We start from the raw sequence: 19,705 nt of genomic DNA, 5'->3' as shown, positions 1-19,705 counted from the left end.
TAAAAAACACAAACAACAAGCATAGCATTAGCTGGCACACAGAATTATTGTGCAACTCTTCCAAGCGACTGGATTAATACCTGTTAGAATGTATGTATGTCTATTTGCATTTCTTATTGCAACAATAGCGATGAGAAATCGCCTGCAGCATCATTAGATCAGTCTTTAAAAAAGACAACACACGAGAAGCCTCAAGAATTCTTTATCTTTGAGGTGATCAGAGCAGGTGATGCATAGTTGGCATTCCATTCCCGATGATTACAAGCAGATAAACTACCTGGACTTTATACCTGACGCCCCGTCACTTAATGGTCGGCTGTGTTGTTACCCAAACTCAACCACAGTCAACACTTCATAGTTTAACGTGATGACTGCGCTTAATGCACTTGTCCAAATTTGCGCTCCATTGTCAAAGCCAATTTGAGGTTTGGCGGTGACTAGCTACTGGAAAAACCCACATGTAGAATACAGCCGGCTCTTTCCACGGAGAACTGAAATGGCCAGGACCATTGTTGATTGGTAGCAATTACTTGGGTTTTCATGCTTGAGTAGCCTTGTTATGTCAGCCAACAAAAGCCTCAGCTAACAGTCCTTGAAATACTCGCAGACTGAAAGAGAAGAAAACACCTTAAAGAAGGGGTCCTGGTGAAAAGGAAACAAACAGGGGTCTAAAAAAGAGATATCCCTCTTCTTCCCGAGGAACAGAATTTGAAAGCGTGGCCGTTAGAGATTAGTTGGAACATCCATTGGTCCAGGTACTACTTGGAGGAATAAGAGGACTATACAAGGGGGCAGCTGTGATGTGAAAATGGCAGTTGTGTGTAGGCGCAATGGATTCTTTGTGTATGTGGACCCAGGGAATGGGACGGACAGTGACAGCGTCTTTGAAGAAGATGATGGTGAGATATCTCGGGGATTCGAGCGGGAGATCGTACTTTACCCCATGAGTTTGTGTTGGCCCACAGCCACATGAATTTTGTTATTCCCATGTATGGAGCTTAATGTTGTAAGAGTGTGCAGATGAATATCTGAGTGCATTTCTTCAAATGTTGCAATGCATTGTGTGGAAAGAAGTTCGTTATACAGTAAATTATGCTCCTCTTTTTACCTCCCACAATTTGGAGGGTGTAGCTTATGCGTGTTTAAGAATACATTCAGTTTTCTTTTCATCATACTTCTCTTTTACCCTCTCATAAACACTCATTATCTTTTTGATGCTCGAATGCATTTTCTTGACAAAAGAGTGGGAAAATGTCAATCATATCTGAAGTGGAATATAAAGACTATATCATGTATCTCATCGCCCCCCCCCCCCCTTACAGGTATACATTTGTGTTTATTTTCCCGGAGTTATTCAACCATCAGGGCTATGCAACCACGAAAAAGGGGAAGTTTTTTGTGTGTGTTTTTCCCCACTGCACTGCTATTCTCATTGTGTATCATGCACAAGACACAGGTATATATTCACAAGAAGGAAGAAGAGAGGAATCAAAAGCTACACCAGAGACTGTAAGACTGTAAAGCAGTTATGTCAAGATATCCCGTCTGAAAGGTTTATATCATTACATTGACAAGTGTTAGGGATCTCTCTTCTAAATTACTTAAGTAATCTGAAATAATTATATAAGGGACATGACAAGGTCTTAGTATGGCTGTATAATTAGATATTCAGCATTGTATTTTGGAGTAAGTCAAGATTCAAACATTTTTTTTTGTCTATCTACTGTGCTATAAAGTAGTCCCAATATAATGACAGCAGGATGATATCAGTTCTTGCTCTCTTGTAAGTGAGCTAGAATAAGAAAAGGTGATTCCATTGTTGATGATCAGTTTTAAATTGGGGGTCAATAAATGACACCATCTTGGTAATCAGGATATCTCGAGGAATGGTGGAGGGTTGCATGCCCACCCTCTTCCCTCACCATGAACATCCACCTCCCCTTCCCTCCCCCTTATTATTTGAGGACATTCTTCAATAGAAACACCATCTCTGAATTCTATTTGTTTTGTTTGTTTTCTAAACATACAGTATGTTCTGCTGGACTAGGCCAAGGAGGGTTCTTCATCAAGAATGGCAAGTACTACTGCGCCAGCGACTACCAGGAGAACTACGGCACCAAGTGCAAGGCGTGTGGGGAGTATCTGGAAGGGGAGGTTGTCACGGCACTGGGCAACACCTACCACAAATACTGCTTCGTCTGCGTAAGATGCGGGTAAGACTCCACCTCATCCTCATCCTATTTTTCTCACCAAAGAAAACTGATTGTCTCATGTGACAGTTGTTGTTGTTATTCACTCCCCTGTTTGCTGCAATTTCACCAATCCTTGAAATGATGTGTGGTATGCTCTTTTATAGTAGCAGATTACCTACCGCAAATACTCTTTTCTTTTGTCTGCATATAAATCACAGACTCCTTTTGTCTTTAAGTATCCTATGAATTTACCTGATGAATTGAAACAAAATCGAAATTAATTTCTCTGGTCATCAGAGGTGGTGGCCAAGAAGAATATGATTGAATGATCTAGTATGGTCTTGTAGAAGGTGTTTGAGTTTTGAGGGTGTATCTGTGGTGAAGGAGATACTATCAATGGTGTATTCCCTATGTATGTGAATGTCTCTATTAAAGCAGCCAGCATCGTGTTTTGCAAGGTGGCGGTTTCAGCCTAACTTATTTAGTGCATCTGCTCATGTTACAAGGAAAAGTTACTTTGGGCTACTTTTCTAATCTTTCTTGTAGTTCATTTCATCAGTTCATTTATTCTCTTCATAAAGCAAATATCTCAGACTAGCATAAGGTGTGCCATCTGTCAAACTTCCATACTGAAATGAAAAGTCATCTGTATAGTCAGTGAAATAAAGATTCAACACTATGACACAAGCCTAACTAATCACTTGTCATCAAGTTGAAATAATCCATTTCCATTACCTCTATCTTGGTCGTCAATAAGTCTGTCAAAGTATTTATCTATTTTTTTTTTGTGATATACTTGAATAGTCAGGACACACAAGTTTAACCCTTTGTCGTCTATACTTTATCTCACTTTATAATACAATCAGTCCCATTTTCCAACATAACATTACATGTATTTATAAACCAAGACATTTCATGTCCATAAATCAAGTAAGGGAGGCTTTCACATGTCAGTGCATCTAAGCTGATTTCTGAATTCTGTTGTGGCTGCAGACAAGATGTCTAGAAGAAGGTGCTATCTGCTATTAAATGCCAAGTTTGTTGAGAAATATAGATACTCCACCTTTTCCCACCCTTCTGTAAGAAACAAACAAAAAAAAGAAATATAAGAGAGAAAAGAAAAAAAAAAACAATCCTAATCCCGAGCTCAAGAGGGATAGGCATTTTTCTGTGCCCCAGTGTCTAGTTTACCCAAAGGGCAAATCGTGCATGTTCACAGTACCCGAGTTTTGACATGGTTGAAGTGCTATCGACAGATGTATGAAGTTGGAACGTGAACAGGAGGGTTGAATGCCCTCAAATGTCCAAAATCCCTCCAACTAGGGCAAAGATGCGAAACGGAATCACTGTACTTTTCTCGTATTTGAGGCAGAAATCTGATCTGAGCACTTTCAAGATGCCATACACCCTACATGGAACTTTACTTTTTTCCCCATCATCATTTTGATAGAACAAAATATGCATGTTATGGCAGGTATGTAGGTCAAGTGATCCATGATGATGTATCTGAACAGCACCCCATATCACATGTTCCTACCACATGTGCAGAAATGTGAGTTTTGGGACAAAATCTTGGAGGACGTCAAGGCAATATTTTACTATATTTAGATAGCTTCAGACATGTACCTCTCCTCTGAGGTTTGACCCCGATGAGATTGACTTGAGGGTAATAGTTCCCAAGTCAGACGGGAACATGATAAATGGTTTTGGGGAGCTATTTGATAACATTTTTAACTTTAAAAACACATTCACAGGCTGAAGAAACAGTGTATTGTTCTGTTCTACTGCTGTTATTCTCAACATAACAAAATTTGATTATTTGAGGAGTAATTTGAGACAGAACATTCTCAGTTCTGAATTATGGAATGAAGATATCAGCCTTCATCTTCCTCCAAAGTCATATATGTTTATAGTAAATGTTCACTTGCTGCCAAATAACTTGTTAATTGATATTCATGTCCAGAAAAATGCAATGGCAGTGTGGGTATTTGGTCTTCATATTGTGGTTGCAATAAGTCCTGTTCACTCAATACAGCAAAAATACTCAAGATCGAGAGTTTTATTCACCAGATCTTAAAATCAGTTAAACACTTCATGAAACCATGCACACAAAAATTGCATGTGACTGCACAAAATTGATTATCAACTCCCTGAGTTCATGAGAGTTCATTGACCAATGATGACTAATCCAGTAGTTTCTTAAGTGACAAGGAATACCCACCTCTGGTGGAAGATGATACCAGAGAATGCAATCATCACATCATAATTCAGAGATTCCTTAGGGTTTTCCCCCAAATGGAGGCATGAGCAGCATCACTGTTTGACACCAATTATCAGTACGAGTTCTCCCCTTTCATTTTCCCTTGTCTCCCTTTACTTGATTTACTTTTTCGTTGAAGTTAATTTGATTTCCATTTCTTTTCACCCTCTCCTGTTTTATTTCTTTAATTGCATCTTTGTTTGCTGATGTTGACACACCCTTACCTTCCCCACCTTACTTCATTCATGAATATATTTCCTTCCTGTGATATGCTGCTCTGCATCCCCACATATATATATTCATGTCATGTTATGTACCTTATGTGTGTCGTTGTTTGATGAAACATCACTATCATAAATGGAACAATTGTGCGTCTTGTGTTACACATGGTGTTATACATGTTTGCTTTGTTTTGTGCTGTTTTGCACAACATATGATTGTGTGTGTAAACTATAAATTGGCTGACTTACCATTGCCCGATGCAAAACAATTGTAAACCACCAAAATGAACTGATGCTAACGCCAACACTAAAACTAAAACCAAATTACCAACTAATTACCACCTAATTGCTAACAACCAACAAATGTCACTGCCATCACCCATGCCGATGTTAACACTAACACCAACATCAACTAAACCAAAAAAATCATCCACCCACCATGACCAACATCATTAACCAAACAACACCAACCAACCAACCAACCGACCAAGCTAATGTCAACACTAACACTAACACCGATCTACAGGCATGCCTTTTTAGGGGGAGAGGACGTCTCCTACGACCCATCCACCAACGCCTACCTCTGTCTCCGCTGTCAACTCTTCGCCGAATCGTCGGGGTAAACGTTTAGAAAGCAGCCGCAACAAAAACATAACCTTTAGCGCTTTCCATTCACATTCACTTCACTTAAATTATACTGACTTTTTTCTTTTTGTACAGTACAGTTTTGCACGCCTGGCCTTGAGGTGACTGCTTAACTCAATGTATCTTGAGCTTGATTATTCAAATTGTGTGTGTTTGTGTATGTGCCAAGTTTATTGTTTTGTTGTTCCAGTCAGTAATAAACTGATGTGGAATAGAGTGTGAATTTGGAATGGATTTCTTGTCAAGAGTAATGTATTACGAACAAGATTAGGCAAAATGCCATTTTAATGTCAATATATATTTGTAAAAGAGTACCGTAGAAATATCATATCATTTCTTTTTTCTTGGCTATTGTCTAGTTCTTGTGTTGCTTGGCAGTGAATTCATTTCCTTGTGACAAATAACATGCTTCATTTCCATCATTGTTGTGGTGAATGATCAAGTATCTTCTGGAATGACATTTCAATTTGCATCATGTTATAGTGGGTGATTTTCGCTCTGGGCTACCCCATCTATCACAAAGTCATTGTTGTTTTGGGGGAATTGTAAAGAGTAATACCCTTTCTACATGCCTCATTGGGAATATCATCAGGAAAATTCTGTTATTCTGCATGTTATCCAATGATCCAAATCTTAATCTTTTGCCTCTAAAATGTGGCAGCTTCCCAAAAGATTTTATACACTACTTTCTCAATATATTATACCAGTATTTTTTTTTCTACATGCCAGCCATTTCATTTATTTGTCCTTCCTAAGGTTGGAAAAGTGAGTTTTGATTTTACCTCCAGTTGGATTTGTAAAGATTTTAACTTGAGATTCAAAATGGAGCAAACTGCTCACAGCATTTGAAAGAAAACAGATGGAGTCACATATTGTTTTCTATGCTTGAGTACTTATCGTAAAAATACTCTTGCTGCATCTTTGTTGTTATTGTTGTTGTTGGGAGGATGGCTTGATAAGATGAATGCAGTGAACATGAATTTCCAGGGCCTCAAGTAAAAAATGTCACCACTTGAAAATAGGCTGACAAATTACCCTGCACCAGTTCCCTTAAATTGGTAGTGATTCGTCAGGCTCACCATATTTTTTCCTGCACAAATTGGAAGTCTTAAATCTATCTTTATCATGTAATTCCTCCCTATCCTATCCTTTTCTCTGTCTCAATTTGTCTCTCTATATCAATCAATCCAGTTTTTTCTTGAATATGAAGTTCAATATGAATTCTAATTTTGATTTTATTAAAAACTTTGAATTTCAATGTGAATTTGATCTTTTGATTCAAATTTGGAACTTGAATTTAAATTTTGAATTTGTGTTGGTCTTTATTTCCCAATAAGATCAGGAAAAAAAAAATCAATCAGTTCAAGAAACACAAGTGATATTAAGTAAATGATAGAGCCTTTAAATGAGAATAGGCTTCTTTGAAGTGGCCCCATAGGCCTAAACGTATCTCATATCTAATACTTGTCTCCAGCCACTTTTCACTAGAATGTGATGCACCAATTTTCTTCCATTTCATTCATTCTGGAGGTAAATGTCTCCAAAAAGTCATCATTTTCATCTTCAAAGGCATGGATGTCATTTCAGCGATATGTCCTCATGTGATAGTAAAAAGAAAGTGGAAGTAAGCATTTTTGTATTTTTTATAAGTTTCTCAAGATTTCACTGTGGTTTCAATCCAAAAATCAAATTTTGATTGTAACGTACAATGTATACCTGTGAATTTTAGTGCCAAAGTTTCTTTTTCCAGCCATGTACTTTCTACAAATCCTACCTTTTGTAGGTGAATAAATAGCTTTGACTGATTATAATATGATGCAGCAATTATATGTAATGATAGGAAGCATTCTGGCCTCACTTGGTAGTCTAATTCCAGTGAACTGACATCTATTCTTGCCCTTTTTGTTTGTTTGTCCTTGCCCCATCAGCAAAACCACAAATCTGTTTCCTTTTTGTTGAGGGATAACAATGGATTAAGGCAATCTTTTCAGGAAGGATTGTTTGTGCATGGTGTTGCAATTCTGTGCCTGCTTTTGGGCCCCCACATTCAGTGTGGAAAAGAATGTTGGTGATGTATCAAGAAAGATATTTGACATATTTAGATAAATAGTTTTGTAGTTTTGCCTGAATTTATCCATGAATCATCTTTAATTCCACTAAATATGTGAATATCAGTGGAAATTTATGGGTGTGGTGGTGGTGACAGGGGTGGGGGGTATTGGTTGTGAGGAATAAGAGAATGCTGAAGACCATGAGGTTGTATATAGTCAGATATTGCAAACATCATCAAACAGTATGATAATATGTATTGCCAGGAAGAATTTATAGAAGAGTCTTCTGTCGTAAGCCCATATGTTTTTTAAAAGAACATCTACCCACATTTAAAGAGGTTTATAAAATGTATGTACAATTCATTTTATTCTTCTGTATTTTGAATACACTTTATGTATTACAATCGTGCTTTGCTGATACTTAGCAATCTAGTATTTAGAGTTGGAGCATGTTTTTCCCCACCAAAACGTGCTTGCGCATAAAGTATTATATCACTGTGGCAGTTCTATTATCTTTATGGAGGCTGGGGTCTATGGCTAGCGCTTTATAATCCCTGTTGAATCCTGTCAAGAAGTTCTCAACTATTGTGTGTTTCAAAATCCTGTCATGGGTAGGAGATCGAGTAAGGATCTGAGAAACCATTTTGAAAACATGTAGCACAGTGCAAACACTGTGTGCACTGCGCCATAAAAGGATGTGCATTCTACAAAATACTGACCCGCTCATTTCTTATCGCTTTGTAAATATTTTTTTCTGTTGCAACATACCTCGAGTATCCTTGCATAGTTTTATGATGACAAGCTTGTAGATTGCATATGATAACAAGATGTACGTGGCTGTATGTGGCAGCTACTGCGTTAATGATTAACCATTAAGGTATTCATAGCTGTGGTACATGAGCATTGAACTTCTAGTATGGCATTACTTCTTATGTCGTGCAAACCTGTTTGTGACGAGGTTTTTTGTTTTTTGGTTTTCGTTCCTTGACTTTAGCGGTTGGAATGTGTAATGATGTAATATTTCAAAAATGTTGAATGCCATAGTTGAATCTGTTCATTTTTGTTATGTATCAATTTTGAATAAACTTACAGCCATAGGATTAAGTATGGAAAATTATGGTACAATGGATAGGTTCCTTTTTGAAATACTACGTGAATTTTATGCTGAAACTTGACAGGAAAGTAGAAACTTGACAATTTCAAGAGTTCATTATTTAAAAGAATGTTGGAATTTATTTGAAAATTTGAAAGAGGAAAAAAAACTTACCAGTTTAGTAATTATGTAAAATTAGATGCATACTTGTAGAATGAAGGTCATTCCTTAGAACCAGAAAGTTGCACTGAGGCTTGTCTACATGAGCAAGAATTACAGTAATGCCTGGAAGCAGAATTCCAACTATTGAATTGTATGAATTAGGAATAGGTGAATTAAATAGCATGTTGTTAGGTACAGGGGAAATATAGCCATGAAAGTTAATTCATTAGCAATTGGTGTATTGAAAACTGGTGTATTTACTATGGGGTTCCATAGGGGTAAAAAGAAAAGGCTGCATATCAGCATGTACTCTAGAAAGAAAAAAAATCAAAACAGTGAATAGCAGGGCAGCAAGCATTACAGGATTTTTTGTGTGTCTTTGTTGCTGTGTGCATGGTAGATTGAATTTCCTTTCTGCTCTATATATTTTGTATTAGAGCGTGACATGATACAAGAAAAAGAATTGTCAGGCTTCTGGGGATTCTGTGATCATTTTACAGGCAGACTTAACCATTTTCTATAGATTTCATTTATATTGCATGCCAACTTAAAGGACAAGTCCACCTTCATATACATGTGGATTGAGTGAAGGCAACAATGTTAGTAGAACACATCAGTGAAAGTTTGGGGAAAACCAGACAATCTGTTCAAAAGTTATGAATTTTTAAAGTATCTGCACAGTCACTGCTGGATGAGAAGACTACCACTGTGTATGATGTCACATGCGTACATCGATATAAGGAAAATAATGAGAGAATTTCACAAAACTTTACTTTTTGAATAAAATGCACATTTCTTCGACTTGTTACTGACGTATGTTAAGGGTGATGTTATTTCCCCTGCTTTCCCCTGCTTTCTGAAAGAGAGAAGTGCAAGAAAAGTTAAAATATTTTGAATTTTCTTTATTCTTTGTCTATATCGTTGTACACATGTGACATCTCAAGCTTAGTCTTCTCATCCAGCCGTGACTGAGCAGAAACTTCAAAAATTTATAACTTTTGAATGATTGTCCGATTTTCCTCAAACTTTCACTGATATGTTTTACTAATATTGCTGCATTCACAAAACCCACATGTCTATGAAGGTGAACTTGTCCTTTAAGGAAGCACTCGCCATAAGAACTATAGTTATACTACAGTTAATGTGAAACTGAGATTCAATGTGCTCTTAGGTTTAAGATGACAGCTCTTCGGTGGTTTTAAAACCATCGAAGACTAATCCAAAGCATACTCGCGCAGGCGTCTATGGGAAATGTGTGTTCTAGCAAAATCAGTTCATCCTCAATGGGTTTATCAGTTTCCAATCCTTGGTACAGTCTTCTACTTCAATAAGAGAAGAAATAAGGTGTGGACATTCATTACCAAAGGTTCAAACTGAATTTTGCAGCCAGCAATAGTCTGTTTAGATAGTTTGAGAATTTTATAAATCTATTCCAAGAATTTCTTAGATTTTAATCTTAAATTCAGAGCAGAGACTTGCAAATAAAATATTTCTGTGAGCAGCTAGTCAATGAAGACACTTTGTCTATCAATGTCTTTTCACTTCAAGGAATTGAGAAAGAAAAAAATCTGATATTCAAGAAGAGCACAAATTGGTCTTGAAAGAAGCCACAGCACTCTGTCGCCGAAATCCCACCTGGATTGGATTATCTTGAGATTTTTAATTACGAACTCCTTCAAACCGTGTGTCTAGATGTGACGAGAGGTGTGTTGTCAAGACGATGCGAGTCGAATTAGGCCAGACTATTAAGAGTACGTGCACAGGCATAGACACAATGGGGTGATGGATAGGAGAGGTCGTTTAATTAGAGCTCGCATTTTCTTTCGTCTTTCACTACCACTCAAGTTTGATTTTTGAGATGACACTCTTGTGTGTGCAGTATCGATGCTTTAAATAGTCGAAAGCATACACTTTGTACCTGCAAATGTTACCTGTATTTATTGCTCTCCTCTTCCTGATTCTTCCTTTCTTATTTCCCTCTCTTTTAATAGCTCTCCCCTTTAATAAAGCTGACTTTATTCTTGTTAATGCTGCTTAAAATTACTGGATGATGATAGATGTTGTTGTTGTTGTTAGTTGTTGTTGTTGTTGTTGTTGTTGTTTGTTGTTGTTGTTGTTGGTTTTTTTTTTGGGGGGGGGGGGTAGAAACCAGTACCCATTTTGACATAGATGAAAACCTGTAACTTCAATTTTTTGAACAGGAGATTTTGTGCAGATAATGTACCAATGTAGCTTATCTCTGTAAATTTTGCTTAAATAACTGGGTGATGTTGTAAAGTCATTGTAAAAGGAGACCAAGCCTTTGTGATGGATGGATGAATGATTTTGCACTTTTACTTCAGGTAATCAACTTCAAGGCTTAGGGGAAGACAGTTTTTGTAATTTCATAATTCAATCTTCCTTTGCTGCTTTCCCAGCAATATCAAAATGTGGTAGCGTCTCTCAGATCAGATCAGACTGTTACTAAGAATTCTTCTTGTCTGCAAACGCATTGGTTGTTGTCTTTATTTGTATGATTATTTCTTATTGAGTGAGATACTATTCATGATAATGATAGTTGGTTTGCTTAGATCCCTCCCACTGTGTTTTGATGTTATCATTGAAGGTAGGACCATACATTCGCATTGTCCTAATGCCAGCTGCTGCGGTGATACTGCTTTTTTTGTCCAGATTTGTTTGAAAATATCATTCATATCATTGAAAAGTCTGAATAATGAACATGACTCTTTTTCCATTGATCGCACTGACTGAGAGTTAAAGTAAATACAATTGTAGATCTATCGACTGGGACACAATGGTACGTGCTAAAAATACACGAGCAGAGTTCAAATAAAAGAGAGCACAACTCAGGCAGAGTGTGGGACAAAGAGTAAAGACAAGATGACAACCAAGCAGATTGCGGCAAACATTGTGGAGGAAAAAAAAAATTCCCCTGAATGGTGGAGGCAGTTTGTTAAACACTACCCCCAGGGTTGGTGGCTATTGTCACTTTTTGGGTCAGATCCCCTTTTATGCATGACCCATCTCCCCTGTTCCTTCTGCTATTGTCGCTCGTCTTGACCAATCATATGGGGCCTTTCCTCTATCTCTCTCTTCCCTTTCCTCATATTTGTCTTTTGGAGGGATGGACAAACGCAAACCAAAATCGAGATCATGAGATAGATAAATACATCCCCCCTCATACGCACACTTACACAACCACAGGAAATCAATCATGCTCGGGTGTGATGCGATTGCGGGCGAGGGACGGCGTCAAAAGTCAACGCCAAAATTGGCACGGTTGTCGCACGCGCGTGTGAGTGTTCAATCAAGCAGGACCCGAGCCCGACGCATCAATCAACCCTTGGACCCGGCTTAACGTTGGAGTTCACTCCCTGTCGGGTCTCCACAAGTCGTCCAGTCGATCTGGCTGTCCACACCATGACAGATTGAAGGCCACATACAGCTAGGATTGCATGAATTTGAGAGATAATGAATTGAACACTACCATACAGGCCTATCCACAATATATTTTTTTTTTTTGCACTGCTAGGAAGAATGTTCCTTAAAGGTAATAGAAGTGACAATAAAGGACTTATAATGACTGCTCACAAATGGTCATGATGATTTGAAGTTTATCTCTTACCTGAATCCACCTACACTGCCTGATTCATAAACATAAAACATAAATTTGTGAATGAATGGCTGCATGACTTAAACACTTTAAAAGTTATATTTATTGCTTCATAAGTATCTCATTTATGTGTTTGTAAAGTGATATCTCTAACTGGTGTGTGTGGAGTTAAGATTGAAAGTGTGACACAAGACCATTCACACTCATCTGTTGCAATAGTATCAATCATTCTTATGCCATTATTTAAAGATTTGCAAAATATGTTGCATCAGAATAAGAACTGTTGAGGTGTAAAGTCTGCCTCTTCTCATTCAGACAACAAATTTGAATTCCTGCCATAGTGACTTTTTGCCGTTGAAGCCTGCATTTTCTTGATTGATATTAAGGCCACACATGTGCACATTTTCCAGCATCATCAACTCAAAAAGGTGTCAACTGAATTAAATCCCTTCTGGGATAGAAATAACGGTGCTGCAATGAAAAGGAAAACTGTACAACAGACGAAAGAAATAGCTGTGCGGGATAGACTGCTTTTGGTTAATTTAGGGAAGCGTTCCAACAGATCTACCACAGCTGTATCCCAGGGTCGTTCTGTTATTAGATTGCATGATTCAAAATCTTAGGGAAGAGCACATATTAATGATGATGATGATAATAATAATAATAATGATAATAATAATGATAATTAATAATGATGATGATAATAATAATAATAATAATAATAATAATATTATTATTATTATTATTATTATTATTATTATTATTATTATTATTATTATTATTATTATTATTATTATTATTATTATTATTATTATTATAGTTTGTTTTTGAAGGGTACTGTGTCCACATTAACTGGGTTCACAAAACCTGTTCAAAGTGTGCATAGAAAATTGTGAAGTTTTAAAATTCACACTTGCCAAAAGCAGCAAGAAATCCACAAAAATTAATGTGCCACAAATATTTCTGCCATTTACAGTAATTGCATTTCAAGAACAAGCAGACTTTTGTTTGTTTCTTGTTTTAAAAGTAGGACATTGGGGTTAAAGGGGGTGGGGGTTGTAGATGAGCTGAGGCAGTCAAAACAGAAAAAGAAAGTTTATCATTAGTTCCTTTTTATGGCATCCCGTAAGTGCAATGTTTCATGGAGGATTAATGAAAAAGGTATACTGTACTTGCTCACTGCTGTGGGGTTGTCTATGAGGTGTCATGGGACACTTTTAACTTGTGACATTAGCAAAAATAGTTTAGATAATTAAGACACAAGTGTGAGATCTCCTCCTAGAATAGCTCTCCTCCTAGATCAGCTGCTTTAAGTGTCCCACTGTTGATCAAATCATGCATTTTATAGGTGTTGTGTGGCAACAGCAGGGGAGAGATAGAGATCGAGACCGTCCATGTAATTTGGAATCGCTCCAACATGTCGAGTACGAAAACACGAGTGAGGGGAATATGTGAAGATCAAATACCAGGCACTTCAATCCAGGGGAAACATGAAGGGCAAATTTGTCTCTCCGGGAAGCAGAACAGAGAAAAGAAAGTTCGAGGATGACCCTGTGGTATTTGCATTCCACGTCCAGCGGTGGTCCGCACCCAGACAGGTTGTTTGCACAAAAGATTGGCATCAGTGGTGATCCCACATCCCCGTTGCGCACCCCAGGGATGGGTATCGATGACACCGGACATATCAATTGGTCTAATTCTCCCCACTTTTTTTCTTCTTTCCTATCTGAAAGTGGCCGTCTATGTGTCAGATGATTGTGTTGGTCTAAACCTTCTCTAAGTTGATTGGGTGTCTATGATACAGACAAGTCAATCCAAGTGATTTGCTCTTTCTATATGCCTTGTGTGTCTCATAGGTGATGCTCTTTACTTCTTCTACATTGTGATAAAATGTGAAAGCTACCAAAAAAAATGATAATAGTAAATCATATTTCCCATACCAGATGTGCTCGATAATAACATGATCTCTTTGTAGTGAAATTAAATTATCATACAAATAATTTCATGCATTTTGCACTACACTGTCCCATATAACAGCGGAGTAATCATTTATCACTTACACGTACATGTAGATTGCAGAATTGCTATGCTATTCAAAATGCATTTATATTTTGGGATCATCATGCATATTGAAAAATCACAGAGTGAAATATGAATTGCAAATTTGATTCTTTTATAGCTTTGGTACATACGTATTTGGAATATCTTTCAAGCAGCACTTCTGAGCTCTTTGAATCACATGTTCAGATTTATTCTCAAAAATTGCACATGATTGTCATATTGAGTTTAAATTCAATTGCTGCAGTCAATCAAGGATCAGATAACAAAAAAAAAAAATATCATGATGTGTACATTTAGATTAATCTCCTGGCTTAGACCTTTTTCACATAAATAGCGTCGTAACTCACTCGTTCGTGAAAGTTGAGGAGATGATACCAGTGTTGTGATCTCTGTAAGATATGAACAGAATTTGTAATTGTGAAAATTTTTTGCTGGTCTATTCTATCTTCTTGACATTATTTTAACTCTTTGTGTGTCACATTATTTACCTATCCATAGGTATGTTGTGTGAAATCTGTGCACATTCGTCTCATTAGCACAGAATGGATTAATTGAGTTGTCAGATTAAAGTCTTTGCCTATGGTAGGCTTGTTGGTTCCCTGCATAGTCTATGGGGGTTTCAAAATCTTGAAGGGAACAGATTGAAAGCATGTCATCTACTAGTAGTCTGCTCAGAAATTATTTCTATGAGAGATTTAACTGAAAAAGACATTTAGGGTTAAAACATGAAGACATTTTCTGTACACAAAAGGTGTAAAGTTTTGGTATTTTCAACTGCTATGAGTTTGCAGTGTTGAATATTTGAAGTGGATGTATCATTTTTAGATGCAGGGTTAGATGATGCAGTGCCGCATATTGCCAGATGAAGATTTTGGCACCAGATATGAAGGCTCTACTATTTGAACATCAATCGAAGCCGAACCGATTGCGGTCATGGTCTCTTGAAGAGGCAATGGCCCACCCTCCGGTTACCATAGTAATAGTCTCCAAGTCCTCTGGCAAATTGTAACCGGGTCCCCTTCACCCAAGCCTTGACTTTCACGTACATCAGCAGGCACAATTTAGATTTCATCTCTCGTCCGTCCGTCGGAACGATCGATGTCTCGTCTGTTGTGTCAACATTCCCCGCCCTAGCGAGTGGGCCATTTGTTTTGTCTTCTGGTATTAAATACTCACGAGAGGGCGACATTTACCCTGCCCTGATTTTTTTTTCCTTTTTAAGGTCTCTGCAGCATTTGCTGTGTAAATGGAAGAAATTCAGCATGGTTACTGCATTGTGGACATCTGTGAAATTTCCCTTGGCGCCGGAACAGGAGAAGAGGGAATCGTTTTAACCACAGACGAATCGTTAGTTCTCTTCTCTTTTAGGATCAAATAAAGTAAATGAAAAAGAAAAAAGGGAGAAAAGGGCTATCAGTTCAGAAGTAGAAGAGCACAAGTTTCACAAACTTCCAACAGAGTGAATGCCTTTCTCTTTCTCAACACGTGAATAGTCTGCACCCTCAAACTAAAAGCTTAGTGTGGTAATCAAGGAATAGTCATAGCACATAATCATGTTATTAAGGTCAGTTGTTGTTAGGTGTTATTATGTTAGATTGTCCTCAGTGTGTATCTTTAAGAGGCTCATTTTATTTTTGTACATCAAAGTTTTAAAAAGAAGTGTCTGTTCACAACCATTTATGTCCCTCTCCTTCAAAGAGACTTGAAGGATTTCACATAGATACTGGGCTGGGTTTATGCATTTCACCCAAACTGAAACAAAGCTTAAAGGGATGGACAAGTTATGGCTGAGATTGGGAATTCAAATGTTAACTTTTTTATGAGAAAATGAGAAACCCCTTATATAAAAAGTGAAAGAGTATGCAATTTTAAGATCAATTAAATATTTATTTCATGAAAATTGGTTTTGAAATGGTTGAGATATCCAAAAACAAAGCAATCGTAATTAATAGGTGGGACCCACCTTTTATTAAGACCACTTTGTTTCACTTTGTTTTTGGATATCTCAGCCATTTCAAAACTGATTTTCATCAAATAAATATTGATTTCCTCTTGGAATTGTATGCTCTTTACTATTTCATAAGTGGTTTCTAATTATCTCACAAAAAGTTCAAATGTGAATTCTCCATCTCAACAAAAACTATACCATCCCTTGAAGATGTAAACTATGTTTTCCAGTTCATGAACATACAGTATAAGCAAAGTGTGTTATTCTCATCCTACGTATGCCGTTCTGTGCATGATCTAGTCTTTACAAGTTTTGTTGTCAAGAGAATTTCTAGATGGCTAACACAAGCTAATATTGGCTATGTTTGTGAAGTAATATATGCATATTTATAAGTGTGTGCTGTTGGTCTTCAATGCATGTTTTGTGAAAAGGAATGTTGAAGATATTCTGTGTGTTTATGCCAGCTTACCTCAGACAATAAACTACTGTATATGCCAAATATTTTGGGGGTTTATTTTCATGAATTTTTTTTTTAGTCTGGTGCTATTCACATACTCAACAAGGCACACACACACACACAAATATATATATATTAACTGCTGACATGAATACAACATGCACACATACATGTACAACATGAACAAGGTGTGCCCATGATAATACAGTTTATTAGTGGTCAGCCTAAGTCATCGCCATGAATGCGAATCTAACCACTCGCCAAATTATTAAGTTCTAATTTGTGAAAGAGTAGACTCGCTAAATATATGGCATATGCAGTCACATCTTTATGATTAATAAGTGTGGTCATGTAAGAATGGCTGATTCATTTCATGTTTTGAGCATTACTTTTAGCTTACTGTCATGACTATACAAAATGTGCGTTTGTTTTCAGTTACAGATGATTTAACTTTCAAAAAAGGCCTAATGTTTGTATTAGTGTAACAGTGTATTAAGAAATGTTAGATATGTCTTTTTGCTGTGTATTGAATAGATTAGACAGACTTTATATGCAGAATAATCTAACAATGTCCAAAGAAAACAGCTGAAGTTCACACTCATCTAAATGCATGTGAGATCTGCATGATGTTGCAGATTTACATAACATCTGTGTGTAAAGTTAGTATAATTTTGAATGTCAACAAATCACAAATTAATTCTCACTTGTCCATTCTAGCATACCACTAACACTTGTGCAGAGTTGTGAATATTTCCTGACTATAGAAACTGATAGCCGCAAGGAGCTGTAGACCTATAGATGCATTAGGCAGGCATAACAATTCCAAGTCGACATTTAACACTCAATGTAGGTCTAAGTTGAAATCAGTCGGTGGAACTTGAAAGATTCTCCAACATTGGTTATCCGTAACTGCCGACTTGTCAAAGATTTCTTGTCAATTCCTGTCCTTTGAAAGGTGTGACATAGATCTGTCTTCATATACTATCCATATAAATTTTTCAAACATGGTGGTAGGTAGATGTATACCCTGCTACATTGTATGTCCTTTTCATAGCTGGTGGTTGTGTCTAGTTCCTACAACTTATTGAACCGTTCTGACGCATACTGATGACATTTTTTGTTTCCCAAAAGGACACTTTTTACACAACTTTCTTTTAAGATACCTACTTTCTCACTGTAAACTGACCACCTCCTAGCGTTTGTTGCAGAAGTACACATATATTTTTATGTGAATTGTGGTATATTGCTTCAGTTTTAGCAAATATTTCCACCTTGCGCTTTTGTCTGTCTGCAGGACGCCACTCCCGCCGGGCGAGAAGGTGACGTATGATGGGAAGGACGTCATGTGTGACTCCTGCAATGAGCCGGGTTCGTCGCACGACAAGAGAAACGGAGACGTGCCGCGGGCCAATGGGGTGCTACCGGAGAAGGCGCGATCCTCCTCTTCCTCGGCAATCAGTAAGACCAGTTTTCACCCGCTTTTATCACTCAGGGCATATCCCCACTTCAGCCAGTCATAGCTTGTAACCCACCAAGACATTTTGTTTCCAGTCTCTTATATGAAAGTAGAAACAACCTTAGCCAAAATTGTGTAGCTGATCAAACCTTCACTTGTTATGATTATAAGCAGAAAATTCCATGTGAATGACACATATTTTCCAATGTATTTTTGTTTTGTTTTGTTTTGTTTTGTTTTTTGAGGGGGAAGGGGTTTCAATGCAGACTTTTCCATACCAAAAAATGAAAAACAAAAGGAAAAAAGCTTTTAATTGGAATTTGGCTTGTAGTCATTTTCTCTAAACATGTCTAGCAAATTTAAATTCAGTTATAATTTCTACCCATTTCACTTGGTTATTTGTATTATTTTTCAAAATAAGGGAAAATGTCTTAAGAATATGATTAACATATAATTGTGCCATCATGTTAGAAAAAAATAACTCATAAACATAATCATACAATTTGTGATATATCAGAAGGTAATAAAGCAAGTGAAAGCAAGAGGAACATAATGGATCCTACATGAAAGCAAGCTGGTATAGAAGTTTGTGGAGTGGGGTTGGTGAATTGTTGATAACAGGTTTTGTGTTCTGTTTTTTGTGTGACTGCATGTTTTGGGACTGTTTATGTCACATTATATCTCCTGATATACTTCCCTTGATTACTATTTGCTCAACCTGCTCTTCTCTTCGTCATTCTAATCACCTCACCTCGCTTTCTCGATCGGCTACTGTTTCTGACGCACGTATGTCGAGAATGTATTCCTTCTATCACTTAGCATCCCCCCAACATTCTCTCATGCTTGTGTCCTCGGCCTGTGTGTATCCAAGGCTTGTATGCCATTTATCTCAATTTGTATCATAGCCCTGTTTATATCCCACTGTTTTCCCCAATCTTCGAGGCCTTTGCTCTTGCTATTCCCTCAATCTCTCCTTCTCTCTCTTTCTATTTGTCTATCTATCTATCTATTTATCTATCTATCTATCTATCTATCTATCTATCTATCTATCTATCTATCTATCTACCTTTCTGTCTTCTCTTTGGAAATAGTACATAGTTCCTTCTGAAAGTTGGGTTGCTCCCTCTTCTCCATTCCATGGCGGGGCACTTCAAATGATGCATGGATGTTCTATAAGCACCCTGTTTGTCTAATGCCCCTCGCCTTGGCCGTCAGACAATGAAGGGAATAGCGGCCATGTTGTGTCGCACCATCATGTTGATGGATGGGGCTAGCTCAGCTAATGTTCCTGGGGATGAGGTTGATCCAAGACCTGTCATGAAGAACAGGTTTGAGCACATTGCAAGGGGAACTCTTCACCAGTCGCCCTTTGACCCACTTTGCAACAGATCCCAATGTATATACAGAGAGTCTGACTGACATGGTAGTGGATGCCATGTTGTTACCCTTTATTAATTATCCTCTCATGGTCTAGCTTTCTTGCAAAAGATACCAAAGTCCTTGAACAAGATGCACTTCTCTTTGGCATTGATAGGGCTAAGTGAAA

At 37.4% G+C, this 19,705-nt stretch overlaps 1 protein-coding gene across 1 annotated transcript in view; it reads left to right on the top strand.

Annotated features, from left to right (window-relative positions):
• The window catches only part of LOC139731997 (actin-binding LIM protein 2-like), a 226,290-nt gene that overhangs the window by 169,144 nt on the left and 37,441 nt on the right, over positions 1 to 19,705 (top strand). Inside the window, exons 3-5 of the mRNA XM_071642870.1 lie at positions 2,030 to 2,213; positions 5,200 to 5,292; positions 17,998 to 18,161. Coding sequence (XP_071498971.1) covers positions 2,030 to 2,213; positions 5,200 to 5,292; positions 17,998 to 18,161 — 441 coding nt within the window. The remainder of the gene's footprint in view (positions 1 to 2,029; positions 2,214 to 5,199; positions 5,293 to 17,997; positions 18,162 to 19,705) is intronic.

This window comes from Diadema antillarum, unplaced genomic scaffold (genome assembly GCF_040938485.1).
Source record: "Diadema antillarum isolate AM-2024a unplaced genomic scaffold, OU_Dant_1.0 seq00000392_RagTag, whole genome shotgun sequence".
Classification (NCBI taxonomy): Eukaryota; Metazoa; Echinodermata; class Echinoidea; order Diadematoida; family Diadematidae; genus Diadema; species Diadema antillarum.
Note: the sequence above shows the minus strand (reverse complement) of the source record. Positions and strands in the feature narration are given on the sequence as shown.